The 18,270-nt window shown below is 40.0% G+C and overlaps 1 protein-coding gene across 5 annotated transcripts in view; it reads left to right on the top strand.

The window, feature by feature from the left end:
• Positions 1-652: 652 nt before the first annotated feature.
• PBX1 (PBX homeobox 1) overlaps positions 653-18,270 on the top strand; it is a 325,337-nt gene continuing 307,719 nt past the window's right edge. For 3 of the 5 annotated variants that reach the window (XM_037825466.1, XM_037825462.1, XM_037825465.1), the window contains exons 1-2: positions 653-1,309; positions 4,477-4,550. In XM_037825466.1, the coding sequence (XP_037681394.1) occupies positions 1,119-1,309; positions 4,477-4,550 (265 nt within the window). In that variant the 5' untranslated portion in view covers positions 653-1,118. The remainder of the gene's footprint in view (positions 1,310-4,476; positions 4,551-18,270) is intronic. The other 2 variants (XM_037825461.1, XM_037825463.1) reach the window with 2 other exon arrangements.

Here is an 18,270-nt window from a genome sequence, read left to right as displayed (position 1 = left end):
GTGTTAATTTTATACGTTTGCAACTAAGTAGAGCCACGTTTGCCTCAAGGCCGGAATCAGAATGTGCTGAGACCTGAGAAAGGAAAGAAATGTGGAAAAGTGACTAACTGAGCTGGAACTACGGTACCATTGCACCTTTAAGGCCTGGAGACTTGGTATTAGCTCGGCCTCCTTCCCGGCCCACCTCTGAACTCTGATTGACAGGTCGCCCGGCGAGGAGGAGCAGAAGGAGGCTGAACAGGAGGCGCAGTGAGGAAAGTAGGGAGAGGAGGAGCCCGTCTTTTCTCTGATGGCCAATCAGGGGAGGAGGGCGGGGCTCCGCGCGCCCTCCTCCCTCCCCTTCTCCGCCTCCTGGCGTCCCCGCCCCCTCTCCCCTTTCCTCTGCCCCCTCCTCTCTCCTCCTTCTTGTCCTCCTCCTCCTTCTCCTCCTCCTCCTCTCAGGCTGTGGTTTTTCTGTATATGTTTCTGGAGTCCTGAGCCTGAGCTAAACAAAAGCAGGAGGCTGACGGGGTTGCTGGAGTTTGCAGAGACACGGAGGAGAAGAGAGCTTGTGCTTTGCCTGCCGCCGCGGCCGGGGGAGATCTGGCTTTTGCAACAGCCCACCCCCTTTGAGATCACTCTGGCCCGGAGTGGGGGTGGGGGCAGTGGGGGTGGGGGGGGGAAAGTTTGCATTGCAATCCCCTGCCTTCCTTCCCTTTCTCCCGATCAATGCATATTTGCAAAAGGATTAAGCTACAGATTTAAGCGCCGGGACCCATTTCTGCTTTGCAAAGGAGACCGGACTGAAAAACCAAAAGCCTGCTCTGATTTCTTTTCGCCAAGTGGGAAGGTGGTTTATTTTTCTTGCTTTTTGGAGTCAACACCCTTCCCCGCCAGCCCTTATCCCCACCCTCACCCCCGCAACCCCTTCACGCCCCCCCCTCCCCCTCCCCACTCTCCATCCTCCCATCCTCTAAAGAGGCAAAGGGATTTTTTTTTCTTTTGGTCTTCTTTTAACCCCCTTCCCTGTTTATCCTGAAAAGGATTTGAAGACAGCTTGAAGGATAAAAAGCCTTGGTGCTTCCAGGAGCCAAGCCGAGAAGAAGAGGAAGAGCCGGGGGCCGCCGTTGCCTTTGGAGATGGACGAGCAGCCCAGGCTGATGCATTCCCATGCTGGGGTCGGGATGGCCGGACACCCCGGCCTGTCCCAGCACTTGCAGGATGGGGCCGGAGGGACCGAGGGGGAGGGCGGGAGGAAGCAGGACATTGGAGACATTTTACAGCAAATTATGACCATCACAGACCAGAGTTTGGATGAGGCGCAGGCCAGGTGAGATGGAGGCTTTTCTTTTCCTGTCTTGTTTTTTTTTTGTTTTTCTCCGACTCGCAGGGGGAAACAATGGAAACCGAATCACCACAGCGCTTTCTTTTTAAATGTTATTTCTTTTCCCATTTTGACGAGCAACTACATGGCGGAGGAGTTAAATTTGCAGGAGCGTTGTTATCGAAAGTGTAATCGCCCATGCCGTGATGTGCTGTGTATACATATATATAGATGTGTGTGTGTATGTGTGTGTATGAATATGAAATACTCATATATAGGCACAAAAACACTCAGGCATGCCGAAAATGCTGCCAACTGATCCAAAAGCGGCCCTCGGCACTTTTTACTGCTTTAAAAAAAAGTATCAGAGAAAGCAGAATTGTCAAGTTTTGAACAGCATTCTATGTCTTCTTGTTGAGGGACTCCGTAACATTACAAAATAAAATGCCCCGGGAACACTTTATTTGCAAATTTAGTTGTCTTCTTGCCTAATTCAGCGACTTTTGATTTTCTTTCTTGACTTGCCCCTCCAAAACTAATTTATCTTTTTTCCCTTTCCTCCTTCTCAAAAAAAAAACAGGGTATTTCTTTGTCAGTAGTTGTCAGCTATCTATAGAATATAGAATATTTTGCATTCACTTAATTCTGTCTCAAAAAAAAAAAAAGGTAATGGAAAGAAAAAAATGCAATTTTGCTTTTAGATATATTTGTTAGGTTTAAGAGACTCAGATAGTCTGTTTAACTTTATTGTCTCAATTTGAGTCGGTTTACTAACCTTGGGTGACACAGACAGCTCTGTATGGTCCTTTAAAAAGGGGTGGGGGGATAAAAATCAAGCATGCTGTTTTCCCCATGCTTCCTTCAGCACCACTTAGACTGCAACTAAATAAAAATGAAAGCATGTATGAATTTTATGTATTTCAATACTATAGGGCATGAAGAGCTTCATTAAGGAAAAGGAAGCTGTGTAGCTTTTCAACTTATCCACCGCCAGGTATATAGTCTTCCAATCTAGAATTTTACAGTAAATTCTCTTTCAAAATAAAACAGACTAAGTGGCCACATACCAACAGCTTGCCCAAGGCTGAGCTCAAAAGGGAGAATTTTAAAAACTAATGACCACATATGTCCACACAATTACCCAGGTTTGTTAAATCTTAGAAGTATTCTCTTTGCTCTGAAAATCTTTTAAACATATATACATCATTCCCATATCTCAAGTGACTTAGTTATATGGAGAAGATATCAATATATGTATTTTTGTCTTAAGGGAAATTGAAGTTTGAGTTGAGAAAATGAGAAGCGGTAGCAAAAAGCGTTGATGTATGAATTACAGTTTTATTTTAGTTGTAAGCACATGCAACATGTAAACTCAAAAGTGCTGAGGCTTATGGGTTCTTGAAAACTTGGAAATGTTCAAAGACTTGACTATTGTAATTTTTTTTTAATGGGGAAAAGTTTTCAGAAATTAATTGGTGTTCTTTTTGAATTTTATTATCTGTTCTCTTTTGAATTGGATCAGATTTCTCCTTTACATTGTTCCAGAAAAATATACTCAGGCATACCAATAAACTGGATTATTAACAAGTTTGTGAAGTGAAAGAGGCCAGTAAAAATGGGTACCCACCACTTCTCTGATGTTTAGTCCCTCTCCTTTTTTTATGAAACTGAGGACAAACATGGCTTGGCGTTCCCCCTTTGAAAGGCCTAGATGCTTAGAGAGAGATCAGGCAATTTTGGGATAGGGAAATTTTCTATTCTTCTATTACCTCATTTGTGTTTTGTGGAAATGCAATATTTCTATATAGCTGTGCAGGGATTTTTGTTTGCATTTGGGCCTATGTTTGAGAATACAATTAATGAAAACTATTTTAAAAGATCACAAAAGTGGTTGTTAGTACCTTAAAGAAGTCTTTTCCACCCTTTCTCTCAACCCACATGAGGACTGACTAAATCACCAGTTTGCTTTCTTTTTGGTTAAACGATGTAACTACGTAGCAAATACTATGTCCTTTTTTTCTTTTCTCCAGTCGTGCCTTCGTAATGTATATTTTTTATTTACAAAGAAAACCATTAATATTTTAGACAGAAATTATGAGTTTATTTGGATACTCTTGAATTCTGAGCTTATTCCACCCCTGGTGAACATTATATTCAGCATGCTACTGGTTCTTGTTCTTCATGAGGATGTGCATCTATTTTTTAACTTCCAAAGGGATTAAAAATAAACTACATGTGTTTTGAGAGCCAGGGATTTCCATTTATCTTTACACATTAATTTTAGCTAACAGAATTCCCTAAACTAATAGCTGATATGTTCAGTATTTTGTTTCTAAAACAATATCCTTCTGCTAAGTGATTGCATAATAAAATAAAGGGAAAGGTATTGTTTTGTTTCTCAAGTGCATTCTGAATACAAACACACACAAGAATCAGGTAAATCACTAATCTAAAAGGCGGAATGGTATTTTTTTCCCCCATTGGGTGCAAAGTTCTAATTGTAAATAATTGAATTTCAACACCTGCAAATAGGCGGTGTGTGCACAAGAGGCATAATGTGAACACAGAGAAATGAATTTATTCCCCATATGGGTATGTTTGCCCCCGGCAATGCATTTCCATACTTTTTAAGTTGGGGACTGAAATTTTATAAATTGACAGTTCTACACAGAAGACCTTTCAAGCATCTTGTGTTTATGAGAATACAGGGGCATCTGCGGAATGAATTCGAACACATGGATGAATTAAATTTGAAAACACACACAGACCGAGAGGCAGACAGCTCCTAGGCTGTGGTGGTTGCATAGATTATACAAAACTGTTAACACATGCATTTGGCTTTGCTGTATTCATTGCCCTGGATAGGAGTATTGGTTTAGGAATTCCACTTTGATTAAACTACTTAAACGACAGCAACAACTCTGTCTAAATGGGCATAATTTAGGTTAGTTCTGTTGTGTAGTTAAATCCCTACTCTCTCCCTACTGATTAACATTATTTCATTTTCTATGGTTGGACTTGTATATTAAGTCGTAAAAACAATCGAAGCATGCCACAGAGTTATGCTTGGGATATAATTTTGGCTAAATGTTCAAATTTTTCTTCCCCTGTGCATTATCAGCAGTTTGATCTTCAAAGTCTACCTAAGCTATCATGTTGTTTCTTTCTTGCAGAAAACATGCTTTAAACTGCCACAGAATGAAGCCTGCCTTGTTTAATGTGTTGTGTGAAATCAAAGAAAAAACAGGTAGGAATGAAATTTCAATATTTAAGCATTTTCTTTGGCCAGTTGAATCACTTAACACAATCGCTAACCCATTATTTAAATATTAAAATTTCAGACTGTAAGTACTATCAAGACTGATTGCATATTCCAATAGGAAGTCCTAGCCCAGCTTCCTTTAAAGAAAGCATTAAGTTTTCTTGACAATTATTATCAAGTATTATTGGTTTATTTTTCTTAACTCTATTCCTAGCCTATTTGAAATTGGAACTAAAATATAGATTCTGCAGGGAAATTTATAAAATATGGCTTTGGGGGAAAATATGAAAGTAAAAGTCCACGTCTTGAAGGAATATATTTGTCCCATTTAAAAATTGTATTTTTTTTTTTTTGGAGTTGGGCATGGGAGGCAGGGAGGGGGCTAAGCTGTTTAAAGTTTCCTTTCCTTTTTTTCTTGTAATTACACAAAGCAACAGTCGAGAGGTTCTAAAGTAGAGTGTTGTCAAAACCTTTGTGGAAAGCGCTATACAATATTAGGTTATCGGTATCTGAGTGCCCTGTGATTTTACAGCAGGGAGAACCCCAGTTGGGTTTAGGAGAGTATAATGCCATGAGATCACTCATTCTGTTGTTTTTCTACTTTCTAGTCCTCATATCATGGACTAACACACTTATAACACTTCCCAGGAGGGCATTTAAATTTTAAAGCAACAATTAAAAAATAGCAGTCATCAATCAGAGGTGTTCTTAAACAACAGATGCTCTGGGAAGGACATTTAGCAACACCCTCTTGTTTATTTTAATCCTTAATTTTCCAAAGTGGGTAAATTTCTCCCTTTTAAGAAGAAAGAGTGGAGAAGGCAATCTGAAACGCGGGCATAAAGATGAGGGACAGGAGGTGGTTATATAAAGCGGGAGCTTCTGCTGGGCTCTGACTCGCTCGCTTTAGAGCAGTGCAAAGTACCTGACATCCTATTTATTTATTTATTTTTTACAACAAGGAGTGTAACAGTCAATAATTCATATCTAAACCATATAAGCAAGGGCATGACATGAATGAAAGTGACAATAAATATGATTGCATGCCTGGTTGATATACATTGATAGTTACACATAAAAAGGTGGGGAGAGGGCACACAGGGTGGCTTTCTTTTTGAGAGCTGTGTTTCTCTTCTGAAAAAGAAATAGTTTCAAAATTGATTGAAAATGTAATTACTTGTCTTGAAATGTATGTAAAATTAGTAAGCAGCTCTTTTGTTGACTGCTATTTGTGTTGTGCATACCACCCTAGACAAAGCACCTGAACAGTGATGTTCAGACCTTTAAGTCCTCCAGGTTGTGTGGCCAAAGCCTAACCTCACTGCAAAGCTGTTAATTGCATTTTAGCTGTGAAACACCTTTTAAGAGATTTATGGATTGTGCATACAAATATCAAAAGAGCTTTTTCAGTTTGTCACGCTTAATTTTTTCTTCTGTTAGCCCAGAGCAGGAGACCTAAGTGTGTGTGTGTGTGTGTTTGTGCGCGTGCGGGTGTGTGTGTGTGTGTATATATATATTTTTTTCCCCTCTTTTGCCCCTTTTTTTCTTCCTTCTTTTTCTTTGTGAATGTCTAATGTTTGTTTACTTTGAATATTTGGTTTGTTGAAATTTGTTTCCAATTGAGTATCAGTTCCTGCTGATTTTGGTTTACAAAATGCAGAATCAAAATAAAAAGGCATATGCGATAATCCCGGATAAAGATGGTCTATTTTTGAAGTCACCTTATCAGATTTTTATTGAAAGGAAGCCTGCCAGGGCACTTAAATGTACCTTGTAGCCAAGGTGTTTAATTCTTGTCTCCTAATGAAAACCTACTGAGTAGTGGATCAAAGTGGGTCAGTGTGAATGGAGATCCCCTTCAAGTGGGTTTGGTAAATAGTTTGTGCCTTTTTCATATTGGTTGAAGTATGGTGATAGGAAGCAGTGTAGTATTGGTCTGAATCCTGTGCTGAAGGTGTAATTTAGGGTTGAATTATGTATTTTCCTTTTTAAAATTTTCTGTCAAGACATTTAATGTGAGTAAATGTGTGTTTTTGTTTTTATCTAAAGTAAGATTTTGTGTTATCTCTAGAATAATATATTAAAAAAACAGTTTATCAAATAATGTAAATTGAAAATGATAAGGATCATTGCCCCCATGTTCAGGAGGAAATACACACATGCACTTTTGGATTGAGGGACCCCTGGGTGAAAGAAAAAAAAAAGCCCTAGCTGCCTCTTATTCTTCAACTTGTGTGTTGGAAGGATTGAGGGTAAGTAAGAAACTACTCAAGGAATGTGGAGTGTTTTGTATTAAAGGTAGAAGTCAGCTCTGGTGAGTTGAAAAGAACCCTTTGATTCTAAAACACGATTACTTTGTTAGTCAGGATTTGCCTAACCCTCTTTTGACATGCCAATGTACCTTCCTTGTAGTTGATGTGTCTGAGTAATATAAAGTGTCTATATAAAGTAGCTGGAGGTGGTTTTTTGTTTGTTTGTTTGTTTGTTTTCATTCAGAACTAGTAAAAAGATAACTTGAATGATCAGTTCACATGCATGTCTTCATTGTTTTGGGATGTTTCCTATTTTTACTTTGAAGCCCTGGCCCATTTAATGAGTGTTTTTGAGCTTCCATTTCAAGTATTGTAGAGGTTACTTGATTTAAGATGGGCTTTGCTTGCTTTCTAACACAGCGTTCACACATCTGGCTTACGTAGGTCATTATAAGGAAGGCAGGATTCTGAGAAGCGGGTGGTAACTGTTGTATTCAGTAGTTGCTTTTGCTCGTTTGTTTTAGTTTTTGTTAAAGATTTTTGTTGGAAGTCTCAAAAGTAAATAGAAACCTAGCTAATATTGTCTTATGCCCTTTGGAAACTTTAAAGAAACATACATGCACATAACACCCAAAGTAGGCAGTCCCATCTAAATTACAGTTGATTGATGAGTATTTAAGTCAGAAATTACTGTGGAGATATTAGGGAAAAAAAAAAAAGAAAAAAGAGCCCATGTGTCTTCTTACTTCAGAGTGTAGGTAAGCTTTTATTTTTGATACTTTTGTTTTTAAATAAATGTTACAGAAAAGAATTACGGCAAAATGCTCAGATGGCAAATCCTAAATAGCAGCAAGAAAAATCTTGTCAAGATCTATAGCAATGTGTATTTCAGATGTAGCTTTTATCTGCCTGCTCATTCTGGGAACATAGAGTTCGGGGCCATTTAATATAATATTTTCTTTTGTTTTTTAAGAACCATTTCTTGTCTGCTGACATATTAGCAATAGGCTGAGTTTTATATGTGTGTATATGTAGTGTTAGTGAGATTGTTGGTATGGAAAAGAAAGAGAAAAAAAGCCAAACATACTGCATTTCCTAAAAAGACCTTGAATATATATATATTTAAAATTTAATTCTGTGTCAAAATTATGCAGGCTTAAAAATTAGAAAAACACACAAAAATATTGGGTGCCATTTACTAAGGAGGAATTTATCGATAGCAATGAATAGCAGTAATTGTTGTGAATAGTTTTTAATTTTAGAACATGATAGCTATATATGGTACTTTACAGCCGGTTTTCTTTTGTGCACTGTCTGCACTGAAGTTAAATCAAATCATTGGAGGAGGTTAAGAAATTAGTTTCTGCTTCCCTAACACCCTTTTGTTCTCTCTCTTTCCTTTTCTCTGTGTTCAATTAACACCCCCATCATAGAACTGTAGTGTTTTTTTTTTTTTTTAAGTCTACTACTGTATTTCACTTTTGACACCTTCCCTTATTATTCTTGCCTGCCACTTCTTTTTAATATAGCAATTATATTATGGGGCTTTTACTCCTCTCCTCCTGCCTTTAAAGCATTTGAGAATAAGGTGTGTATATGTGCATGTGTACATTTGTATATGTAGGTGGGGAGAATACTGTGGAAGGAAGCTGTATGTTGGAGGGAAAGAATTCTGGTTGTATCGGGCTGTGAGCAGAGAACAGGAGTGAGAGAACTCTAGACATATCTCTGATCAGACTTCTTATGGGGTTGAAGTGGCAGGAATGACTTGTCATAGAGGCGCATCTATAACAGGCAAATGCAAAACTGGGAAAATTCAAGGTTATTTATTTATTTTTTGGGGGTGGTGGTGACAGGCGCTAGATAGTAAGAGAGGGAAAGGGGGGCAAATGAAGAGAAGTTACAAGCCAATTTAATTGAACATTTCAGGCACAACAGTGTGTTAAGGCAAAAGTAATGCAATTAGCTATATATTATAATGATCTGGATATAAGCAGTAGACATACAATAATACAGCTCTGTGAGTGACACAATATAGGACGAGTTTAGGGTGAGAAGTGTCGCTTCTCTCTGGGCACTTTTGGGTAATCCATTTTTAGAGGGGGGTTTAGAAAAATTCTGGCATTTGAGATGTGGGGAAGAGGATGCAAAGAGTGGCTTGGTCATAACTACTAAAAGTAGGTTTTTGGAAACTTGGTGTAGTTTGTTCTAGTAATAAAGGTATCTGTGAAGATTGGAAATGAGACAGAGTTAGGTTAAACTGAGGTAACAGGAAAAGGATTTATAAAGCGGAAAGATGCTTCCTATCAAAGAGCTCTGGGGTTTTGGAAGCTGGGAGGACTGAAGATGCTGGTTCCAAAAGGGGTGGCCGGCTGTGCTCTGGACCTGGGTGGGAGCTGGGGTTGGGGGTGGAGGCATTGCCTGCTTGTGTTTACAGCTGGTATTTTTCACATGCTTTTGTCCCTGCTTTCTGTTGACATCCAATAACTTTTTGTTGTTCATTTTTGGCGTGTTTACAAAAATGCCCTCAAACAAACAAATCAAAACCTAGATATGGTACATATTCAAATAGGAAAGAATTTAAATTTAAATTTAAAGCATAACGCTTAGCTCCTTTTGAGATATAGTATACATGCATGCCTTAGGAAAGCTCGTCTTTAATTTTGGTTTCAAACCTCTACAGAGATGGATGCTGTTGTGTTTTGAACTTGGTGAAGTGAATCTAAATATACTTTTATTGCTTTTCCTTTATATATCTTTTTTTCCACCTGAAAGCATCCATATGATAGAGGCAGTATCCTAGCCCACTTCCCAGGACAGTTCATATTCATTTTCCTATGACCCTGAAAAGCACCTAATCCATTTGTGTTGCCATTGAAGCTTCCGTTAGAAGAATATAATAATTCTGGCTCCACCTCCACGCCTTACCTGAGATGAAAACAGCTCATTGTTGTTTGCAAAGTGCTTTGCACTCCCTGGGCTATATAAATAAAAGGTGCTGTATTTTCTAGAAGAAATGATCTCTGTATTTGTATCCTATTCCATTTTGCAGGATGTCATTACATTAACTCTTTTAGGCCAAAGGAACATATGCCTACTGGTTTATAATTAAGTAATGGGGTAGTCAGGACTCCCTCGTGAGAATTCTCTGGTTACATCTTTGCCCCATCTGCATCTCAAGGATGTCATTTCTCAGTACTTGGCAGAGGGATTCCTAGAGAAAAAAGTGCAGGTATAGACTGTCAGAAGATTATAAAACCTATCTCCCATTATGGCAGAATAAGGTCGGTAGTGACTTACTGGAAGGTCTTCTTGCCTGTGACAGCTCTCTTTAAATCTCTCAATTATCGCTGGAAATCAAGATTGCAGTGGGTACAAAAATTCATCCTTTTAGGTTTGGCCATGGTTTCAACAACATCTTCCATTAAAACTTTTGTCACTGTGAGTGGGTACTAGGGTGGGTGTCTCATATGGTGTGGTAGTTTTGGACCTTCCACTAAGTAGTTATAAGACCATAGGCAAATTACGTAAGTAATTTTCGGGGCACCTATAATACTAGAGGTTAAGGACATGGCCTCTGAAGCCAGACTGTCTGGGTTTGTCTCCCAGATCTGCTGCTTCTTAGCTCTGTGACCTTATTCAAGTTACTAAACCTCTGTGCTTTATTGTCCTCATCTATAAAATGGGACAATAAAGGAACTATTGTTCTGAGGATTAATTGAGGTAATACATGTAAATTACAGTGCTTGGCATCTAATAAATAGTCAATAACTGTTAGCTTTTATGATTTCTGGCCCTGTTTTCTTATATAAAAAAGAGAGCCTTGTACCAGATGGTCCCTAAGGAGCGAGCCAATTCCAAAATTCTGTGATTCGATGTTGAAGGGAGACAAAAATTGCTGAATTTAAGATTTGCTTTCTTTTGTTTCTCTTGCCATTCTCTTAAAGTGAGAATTCGCTTTATCCTGGCCAAAAGGTGGGGACTGGGTTGAAGAAAGAGGAGTCAGGGTGGAGTAGGTAGGGGAGAATGGGTAAGAACCGAGGCAAAATTTTAATTACTTAGAAACCAGACCACTTGAAGAGCTAAAATTGCATATATTAGTGATGGCATTTTCTTAGCATCAGCAACTAGAGACATTGTGTAATCATTGTTAAAAATATTTTCTCTCCAAAAACACAGAGGCAGGTCCATTCAACTTGGAAAGTTTCAAAGCAGGAAGAGTGACATAAAATGTGTTAAGGGCAAACTGACCTCTTCCTGTCTTCCTAATCTGTTCCTTATTTAGGAGAATGATATCTTTGCCATGAAGAAATCCTTGATCCATGGTACATGTATTCTATATAGCTTTATTGAGTTCTATTTCATATTCCATGAAATTTAAATTTAAAGTATAGACTTCAGTTTGTGTAACCATCACAACAGTCTAATTTTAGAATATTTTCATCATCCCAAAAAGAAACCCAGTACCCATTACCAGTCAGTCCCCATTTCCCTCTTTGCCCAGCTCCTGTTCACTGCTAATCTACTTTCTGTCTCTGTGGATTTTCCTATTCTATACATTTCACATAAATGGAATTATACAATAGGTAGTGTTTTGTGACTGGTTTCTTTCACTTAGAATAATGTGAAATTTTCAAGATTCATCTATGCTGTCATACTGTAGCATCTATCATTACTTCATTACAAATGATATTTAATAGTATTTAATATTTAATAATATTTATTAACAAAAATGTTCCATTGTATAGCTATACCACATTTTGTTTATCCATTCAATTGATAGACATTTAGGTTATTTCAACTTTTTAACTATTATGAATAATGCTGCTATGAACATTGGCATAGAAGTTTTTGCGTGGATATTTGTTTTCATTTCTCTTGGGTATATACCTAGGAGTGGAATTGCTGGATTGAATGGTAACTATGTTTAGCATTTTTGGGATTTGTTAAACTCTTTTCCAGAGTGGCTGTAGTAGATTTATGCTTAAGCCATATTGTAAACAACAGTGGGTTTTGTATGAAGCCATCCTAGCAGTCCATTTTTTCAATATCTTTCTCCAACCAGTGACCTTTGTTCTCCGCTATGTTTTGATCTCTACTTAGTTTTTTTTTTTTTTTTTTGCCTTTTTGGATCAATACCTACTCTTAAAAAAATTTGATAAATTTATTTGATCTGAAGTATGCAAACTTAGGATTTATGTGAAACTTCTCTCCAAGCTATTTCATTTTAAAGAGAAAAAAATTAAGATGTAAGAGTGAATCTCTGATGCTGGAGTTTCAGGTGTCATGTTCCAGGAGAGGGGGGCATTGGGGAAAAGATTGGAGAATTTTCTGAATAGCAGTCTATGAAAGAGAGAGAAAATGGATTGCTAAGTCAAGCCAAGCTGGATTCCAATCCTAGCTTGTTATGTGACCTTAATAAAAGTTATTTGGCAGCTTGCTTCAATCTCCTCATTGTAGAATGAAGATAATAATACCTACTATGTAGGTTTGATTGAAGGACTAAAAAAAGCAGTAATATGAAGCTCATAGTTCAATGAATGTGCTCAATTAATGGCATATTGTTATTTTTCTGAAACCACATGGCAAAGTGTGGCCCCCGCCCTCATCATTTGGCCCTGTCTGTTCAGGTAGTGTTTTCTACCAGGTCTGCCCAGGGGTTGTAGAGGTGTGTGTAAATGCTGTACGATCCTGCTTTCACGTAAGATGGTTGTATGAAAGAAAAATATCTTGGACAAAACTCAGTGAAAGGTATCCCAACACTCCCACATCCTCCTTCCCCAACCTCAGAGTTCTAAGAGTATCCCATAGAACAGCACTGTTCCATGAGCACATATGAAATTTTAAATTTAATACTTACAATTTTCTAAGAATCCCATGTTAAAAAAATGTAAAAAGAAACAGGTGAGGTTAATTTTAATAATAACACATTCTATTTTATCCAGTATATCTAAAATATCATTGTAATATGTAATCAATGTAAACATTAATAAGATATTTTACATTCTTTGAAATCCATTGTGTATTTGACATTTACAGTATATTTCAATTTGGAGGAGCCATACTTCAAGCCACATGTAGTGGCCTTACCCTATTGGACAGCATAGGCATGGAATGGTTGTTCTGGCATTAATTGTTTTGTTCCCTTTTTTGGCATGGTTTTGCAGCACTGAGGAACATACATGGTTGTACCCTACTAAAACTTGATGTGGTAATTCTCTGGCCTTTGAAATTGTTTCCTGATGGATAGCCATGTTCCAGAATAAAGCTTCTATCTGTAAAGCATCTCTTTCTGGCAGGGAGTGTCACCATAGGGAGCTGGCATGGGGTGGTTCCCCTCTACCTCGTTCTCTGTCTTTTCTTTCTTTCTGAAACTCCTCGTCTTATGCTTTGTTTCCTTATCCTTGACAAAATCTGTAATGTTCCCTAAAATAGTATGAGTGGGTGGAAGCAGCCACTTTGTTTTCTACTGCTAGAATACAATGAAGCAAGTACAGAGGACTCTGGTGTGACAAAGTTCACTGGACTTGGAGTCTGGAGTTCTGAGGTCTAACCCTCAGTTCTGCTTTCATGTTAGTATGTTATTTTGAGAATGCCATTTAACCTCTTGGTCTCAGGTTTCCACATCCATGGAATGGGTGACTCTAGAGAGCCACTAATCTGACCCTACATTCCATGGATCAAGATGCCTGCTAGGCCTCGGCTCGTAGGAGGGAAAACTGGTGGAAAATGTATAAAAGAAAATTCATTTTCACTGTTATGGCAGTTCTAATTTATTCTGTGAAGCCACACATCTTTTCTAGACAGTCATGTAAAACTGGTTATGGTGGTGGTGGAGCTCCTTCCATCAATCAAGATGAATTGGAGAAGGCAAACTGGGAGGGAAAAAAATCAGTGGAATTTTTTTTTTTTTTTTACTTGAAGCCTTGAGCATCACATTTACAAGGCCAGTTGGAAGCCAGTCCAGTTTAATCCACCTTGTTGAATTCTTGACTGAATGCAAATAATGTTTCCATACTATATTATGTATTTGTAGTTACTGGATTCTGGACTGGAAATTGCTTTTGAAAAATGCAAGAATTTATTATAGCAGGACTGGAAGTGCAGTTTAGCTTTGTAAAGTCATAGGATACAGCCCAGGAAGTTAGGAAACTTGGGTTTGGTTTTCACCTTGGAATTGTGGAGAGTTACTCCTTCACCATTTGCCTCAGGTGAGATACTGAAATAATGTCTGTTTTCCACCTACCTGTCAGTGGGGCTTCAGTAAACTTAAAGTGAGGATGTTTAGAGGGAAGTTTGAGTTTCCCTAAGAAAGTGTGGTCAATACGTGTGAGAGAAAAGTTCTTTATTTGTCTTGCTTTGTAACTGGGTTGAATCTGCCAGTAGGTCAGAGGAATAAATTTACCTAGTGGTCTGCGCTGGTTGGGTGAAGAGGGAGAATAATCAGTTGTTTTTCTGAGGCCTTTCCGTGCTTTGAGACTGCAAGTGTTGTTACTGTAAGAGAATCCTCCTGATAATTACCATTGTTAATAGAATTGAAACTTTGCATTTACCTTTTGTCCCTCACTTCTCAGAGACCCTAATGATGAGCACAGCCTACATCCATTCTGAAAGGCACTCTATGGATAGGAGAGTGTAGACGTTAATTCCTTTCTACAGAATTTGCATGCAGAGGCGCTAGGGCCTTCACCCTGCTTACATTAATAAACATTTAAAAACAAAGCGCGGGCAACACAAGCACAGCTTTCCTTTTTGTGGCCTCCTTACTAGGGTGCCTGTAATCCCTAACCCCTTGCGAGGGAAATGCCTGGGTGGGTGCGGGTGGGTGGTGATGCTGCTTCCAACGTGGAGTATAAAGGCCTGAGAAGTAACCACGTCGTGTGAGGAATAAATTAAAGGAGCTTCGTCCTGAGGCCAATTAAGGGGGAAAGGGAGAACAACCAACCAACCAAACAAAACAAGAGATGAGAGAGAATGTTGGCTCAGATCAGGTGGAAAAGTGAAATCGGAGTCTTCTGAAAGCGCTCAAGGGGGGGAGGTGCATTACAAAATAAAACTTTTGGAACTTAAAAAAAACCGTAAGAAAGAGTGGAGCTGAGTAGCAAGCCACATGGCCTTGTGCTAACAAGAGAGGCCCCTTTTAGACAGGATAATAATGCTGTGAGCTGGGCCTTGGTAGACGGGCGCCTGGGTCTTGCCGCAAGACTCAGTACAATTAGCCTTTCAGAGAAGAGAGCGGGGCGAGGCCGCGAACCCCTCTCGCAAATCTGTTGACTTAACCGCCGGGCGGATTCACGCGGCACTGGGAACGCTCGGGAGTGCCCGCGCGGCTCGCCAGCTCCGCACCCGGGCGGTCCCTGCGCATCTGTGTCCCGCGCCGCGCCTCGCGGTGGACCGAGCGAGGGGACCGGGAAAGTGCGGCCTGGCGCTGGGTCCGGATTCGAGTCCCCCGGGCGCAGGCCCCGCGGCACCGGCCTCCCGCGCGCGAACGTGGGAGCCGAGTTTTCCCGGAGTGTTCCCTTCTCCTTTCCTTGTCGGGACGCAGTGGTCAGCCACCGGCGCTCTGTCCCTCTGTCCCTCTCCGGGGTCACTCGGACTGACCCGTGTTGCACTCACACACACGCCCACTCCCTACCCAGGGGCGACCCTCTCTTTACTCTCAAAGAGTGGAAAGGAGAGGACCCCCGCCTCCCAAGAGAAAAATCCCCTCTCGGGAGCGATAATTCCTTTATTAAAAACGTGTCAATCTGAGCTTGGACTGACAATCACAGCAGTCACAGCCTCTGAGGCAGAGCGATGGGGACGATGTGACTCCAGCGAGCCGGAGTCATCCTGCAACGGGTCTGTTCCTTGGGGCCCGCGGAGCCGTTTTCGGTATGCAAAGTGCCGATGCTGTGCAGCTATCGCTGGCGCTTGTTTTGCTTACAGAAGTGAAATTCAGAAGGCAGCTTGTGAGCACGTGGGTGAATGTGTGTGTGTGTTTTCACAAGCACACATGTTGATTTGCAGCTCCTTTCTTAGGTGGCCTTGTGTTTCGGCTCTATTCAATAAATATTTCAGTTGTTGCTTTATGGTATCGAAATGAATTAAATGATCTGAAGTTATTGTAGAAACCCTCTCATCTTCTCTCTCTCTGCTCTTACAGTGAGCGCATCATCTTCCCCTGGGGAGATTTTTAACCCAAAGAACCTTGACGTACTTTAAACAGCACTGACATTTGTTTTCGTTAAGCTTGGTCTGATTTAACACTTGAAGAAGGTTTGGGGCCTACAAATATCCCTAGTTTCTTGTATGGCTGCTTGTCTTGTCTCAGGCATGGCTTAAAGGGCTTGTCTCGAGCTACCTTATTTTTGCACGAGTGTTGGGAAAATACAGAATTGGGTTTGGTAGTTTGCTCCTCCTTCCCCCACCCTCAAACTGCTGGAGCCAAGGCAGGAAGGGGCTGTCATCGAGCTCATGCCTAAGCCACATGACTTTATTTTTCTTCTTAGAAAGTTGCACTAGGAAAGATGTTCTTGATGTGTGATTATTATTCTTAAATATATTCTTGTGCTTTCCTATTATTGCTCTGGTACAGCCTCACAGAGCAACCACCAGGTTCTACAGTAGACCCTTCAGAAACTCCATTGAATGAATGTGGGGGAGCTTGACGTCAGATAGGTTGAATTCCCTCACTTCAAAAATCTATGAATTAATTCCCTCTAACTTTCCTCTAACCCGGTCCCTGATCCGCCAACTGAAGAATCAGAATTATTCATTTCACAAAATGAGCTTCTCATCCCAGTAATTCTTGGGGAGAGGACCAGAGGATTATTAATGCAGGTTGAGAGTTCACACATTGCTTCTGACTGTTAGAGATGTATCTAAAATATAAGACTAGAAACAATAATACTGGCACTAGTGATGAAAAAGAATGAAAATAAAAATAATTGCTTCTCTTTGTTCCTAATTGGGATACACCCTCCCCCCCCCCCATTCATTTACTACACAAAACTCCTCTCCTTTTAGGGATTTTAGGTTGGGGTGGTCTTGGTAACCATAGCTGTTGATTAGCTTCCTAGAGGTTTACCTGGATGATAAGAAGAGAAGTATCTCTCCAGTGGCTTCTATCTGGACATGAGTGTGCAAAGATTGGTTATCTTGTCATGATCCCTTTGGAATATAACTTCTCCTTACCTGTAATGTCACCTTCTGGATATTGCCCTTTTAAGTGGAGGTTATAGGAGCTTCCTTCTTTTTAAGTTAAGTTTTTCTAAATATTTTTGAACACTGTATGTTCTGGAGCTATTGGGGAAAACTCTTAATGTGCCACAGGTTGAATAGTGAAAAGGTTAAAAATGAATTCCTAGCCTTGTTGGGTTTATTTTTTCAATACCAGCTAGACATTTACATTTTAGACCTCCTGGAAAGCATGATGAGTCTGCAGGGTTTATATTCTATTTTTGTCCATTCATTGCTTTAGCAAATATTTATGAAACTCCTCTTATGTATGAGGCATTGTGAAAGAGATGGAGGAATACACATATGTGTAAGTCATGGCCTTTATCCTCAAGGAACTTACAGCCCAGTAAGGGGCCTGAATTGTGGTCACGTTAATTATAACATGGGCAGCTGACTTGCTCCCAAAGCCCTGTGCCATGACAGGACTGTGTTCCTCAGGGCCAGATGCAGAGTGTGGCTGTAAAGGTCATTCTCATTCTGAGTCAAAGTTCATTGCCACCCTGGGTGATTATGCCCAGAAGCTTCCTTTGATCCAAAGGGTTCTAGTTTTTTTTTTACTTAGACTGAGAAATGTTCTGTGCTTGAGTCCTTGCATATTTGGCCTTCTGGTCTTTTGCCCTGAATGCTGCATCCCCTTTCATTTCTTTTCTGCCTTCCTCTGTTAACTCCTTCATTTGTTCCCTTCCTTTCCTCTGTTGGTGTGTCTTTTCCTGCCATTCCCCCCACCCCCTCTTCCCCGGACACAAATTGCTATTTGCCAAACTTGTGACCTGAGACCACTTGGCATTTCCCGGGATGGCTGGAATTTACCACCCACCCAATAGGCATTCTGTGACATTTGCTCACCTGGGCAGCTTAAGCTACATGGTTTGCATTGGAGGAGTACTGAGAGGAGTCTGAAATTTACCTCTGTGCTCCAGGGTTCTTGCAGGCAGGGAGACAAACAATGATGCTTTCTAGAAGCTGGAATTAATTTTTATCATGGTGCACATATATAGTTGTATATACAGTCATACGTACATTTGTTATGTATTCAATAAATGCACGTAGACAATTTGTGCATTATCTGTCATTCTCTAGTCATTATTTTAACAAATTAAATTTTTATGGTTAGTGTCTTCTTTCATGTTCATACCTTCCCCTTTTACAGCTAGCTTTCTTCTTCCTCTCCCTCCCTGCTGATAGAAGACACTGGGCTAACTTAATGTCCTTTGAGGCCTGTGCCATTGGAC

The sequence above is a fragment of the Choloepus didactylus genome, chromosome 2 (genome assembly GCF_015220235.1).
Source record: "Choloepus didactylus isolate mChoDid1 chromosome 2, mChoDid1.pri, whole genome shotgun sequence".
NCBI classification, from domain to species: domain Eukaryota; kingdom Metazoa; phylum Chordata; class Mammalia; order Pilosa; family Megalonychidae; genus Choloepus; species Choloepus didactylus.
This window is presented reverse-complemented; position numbering and strand designations above follow the sequence as displayed.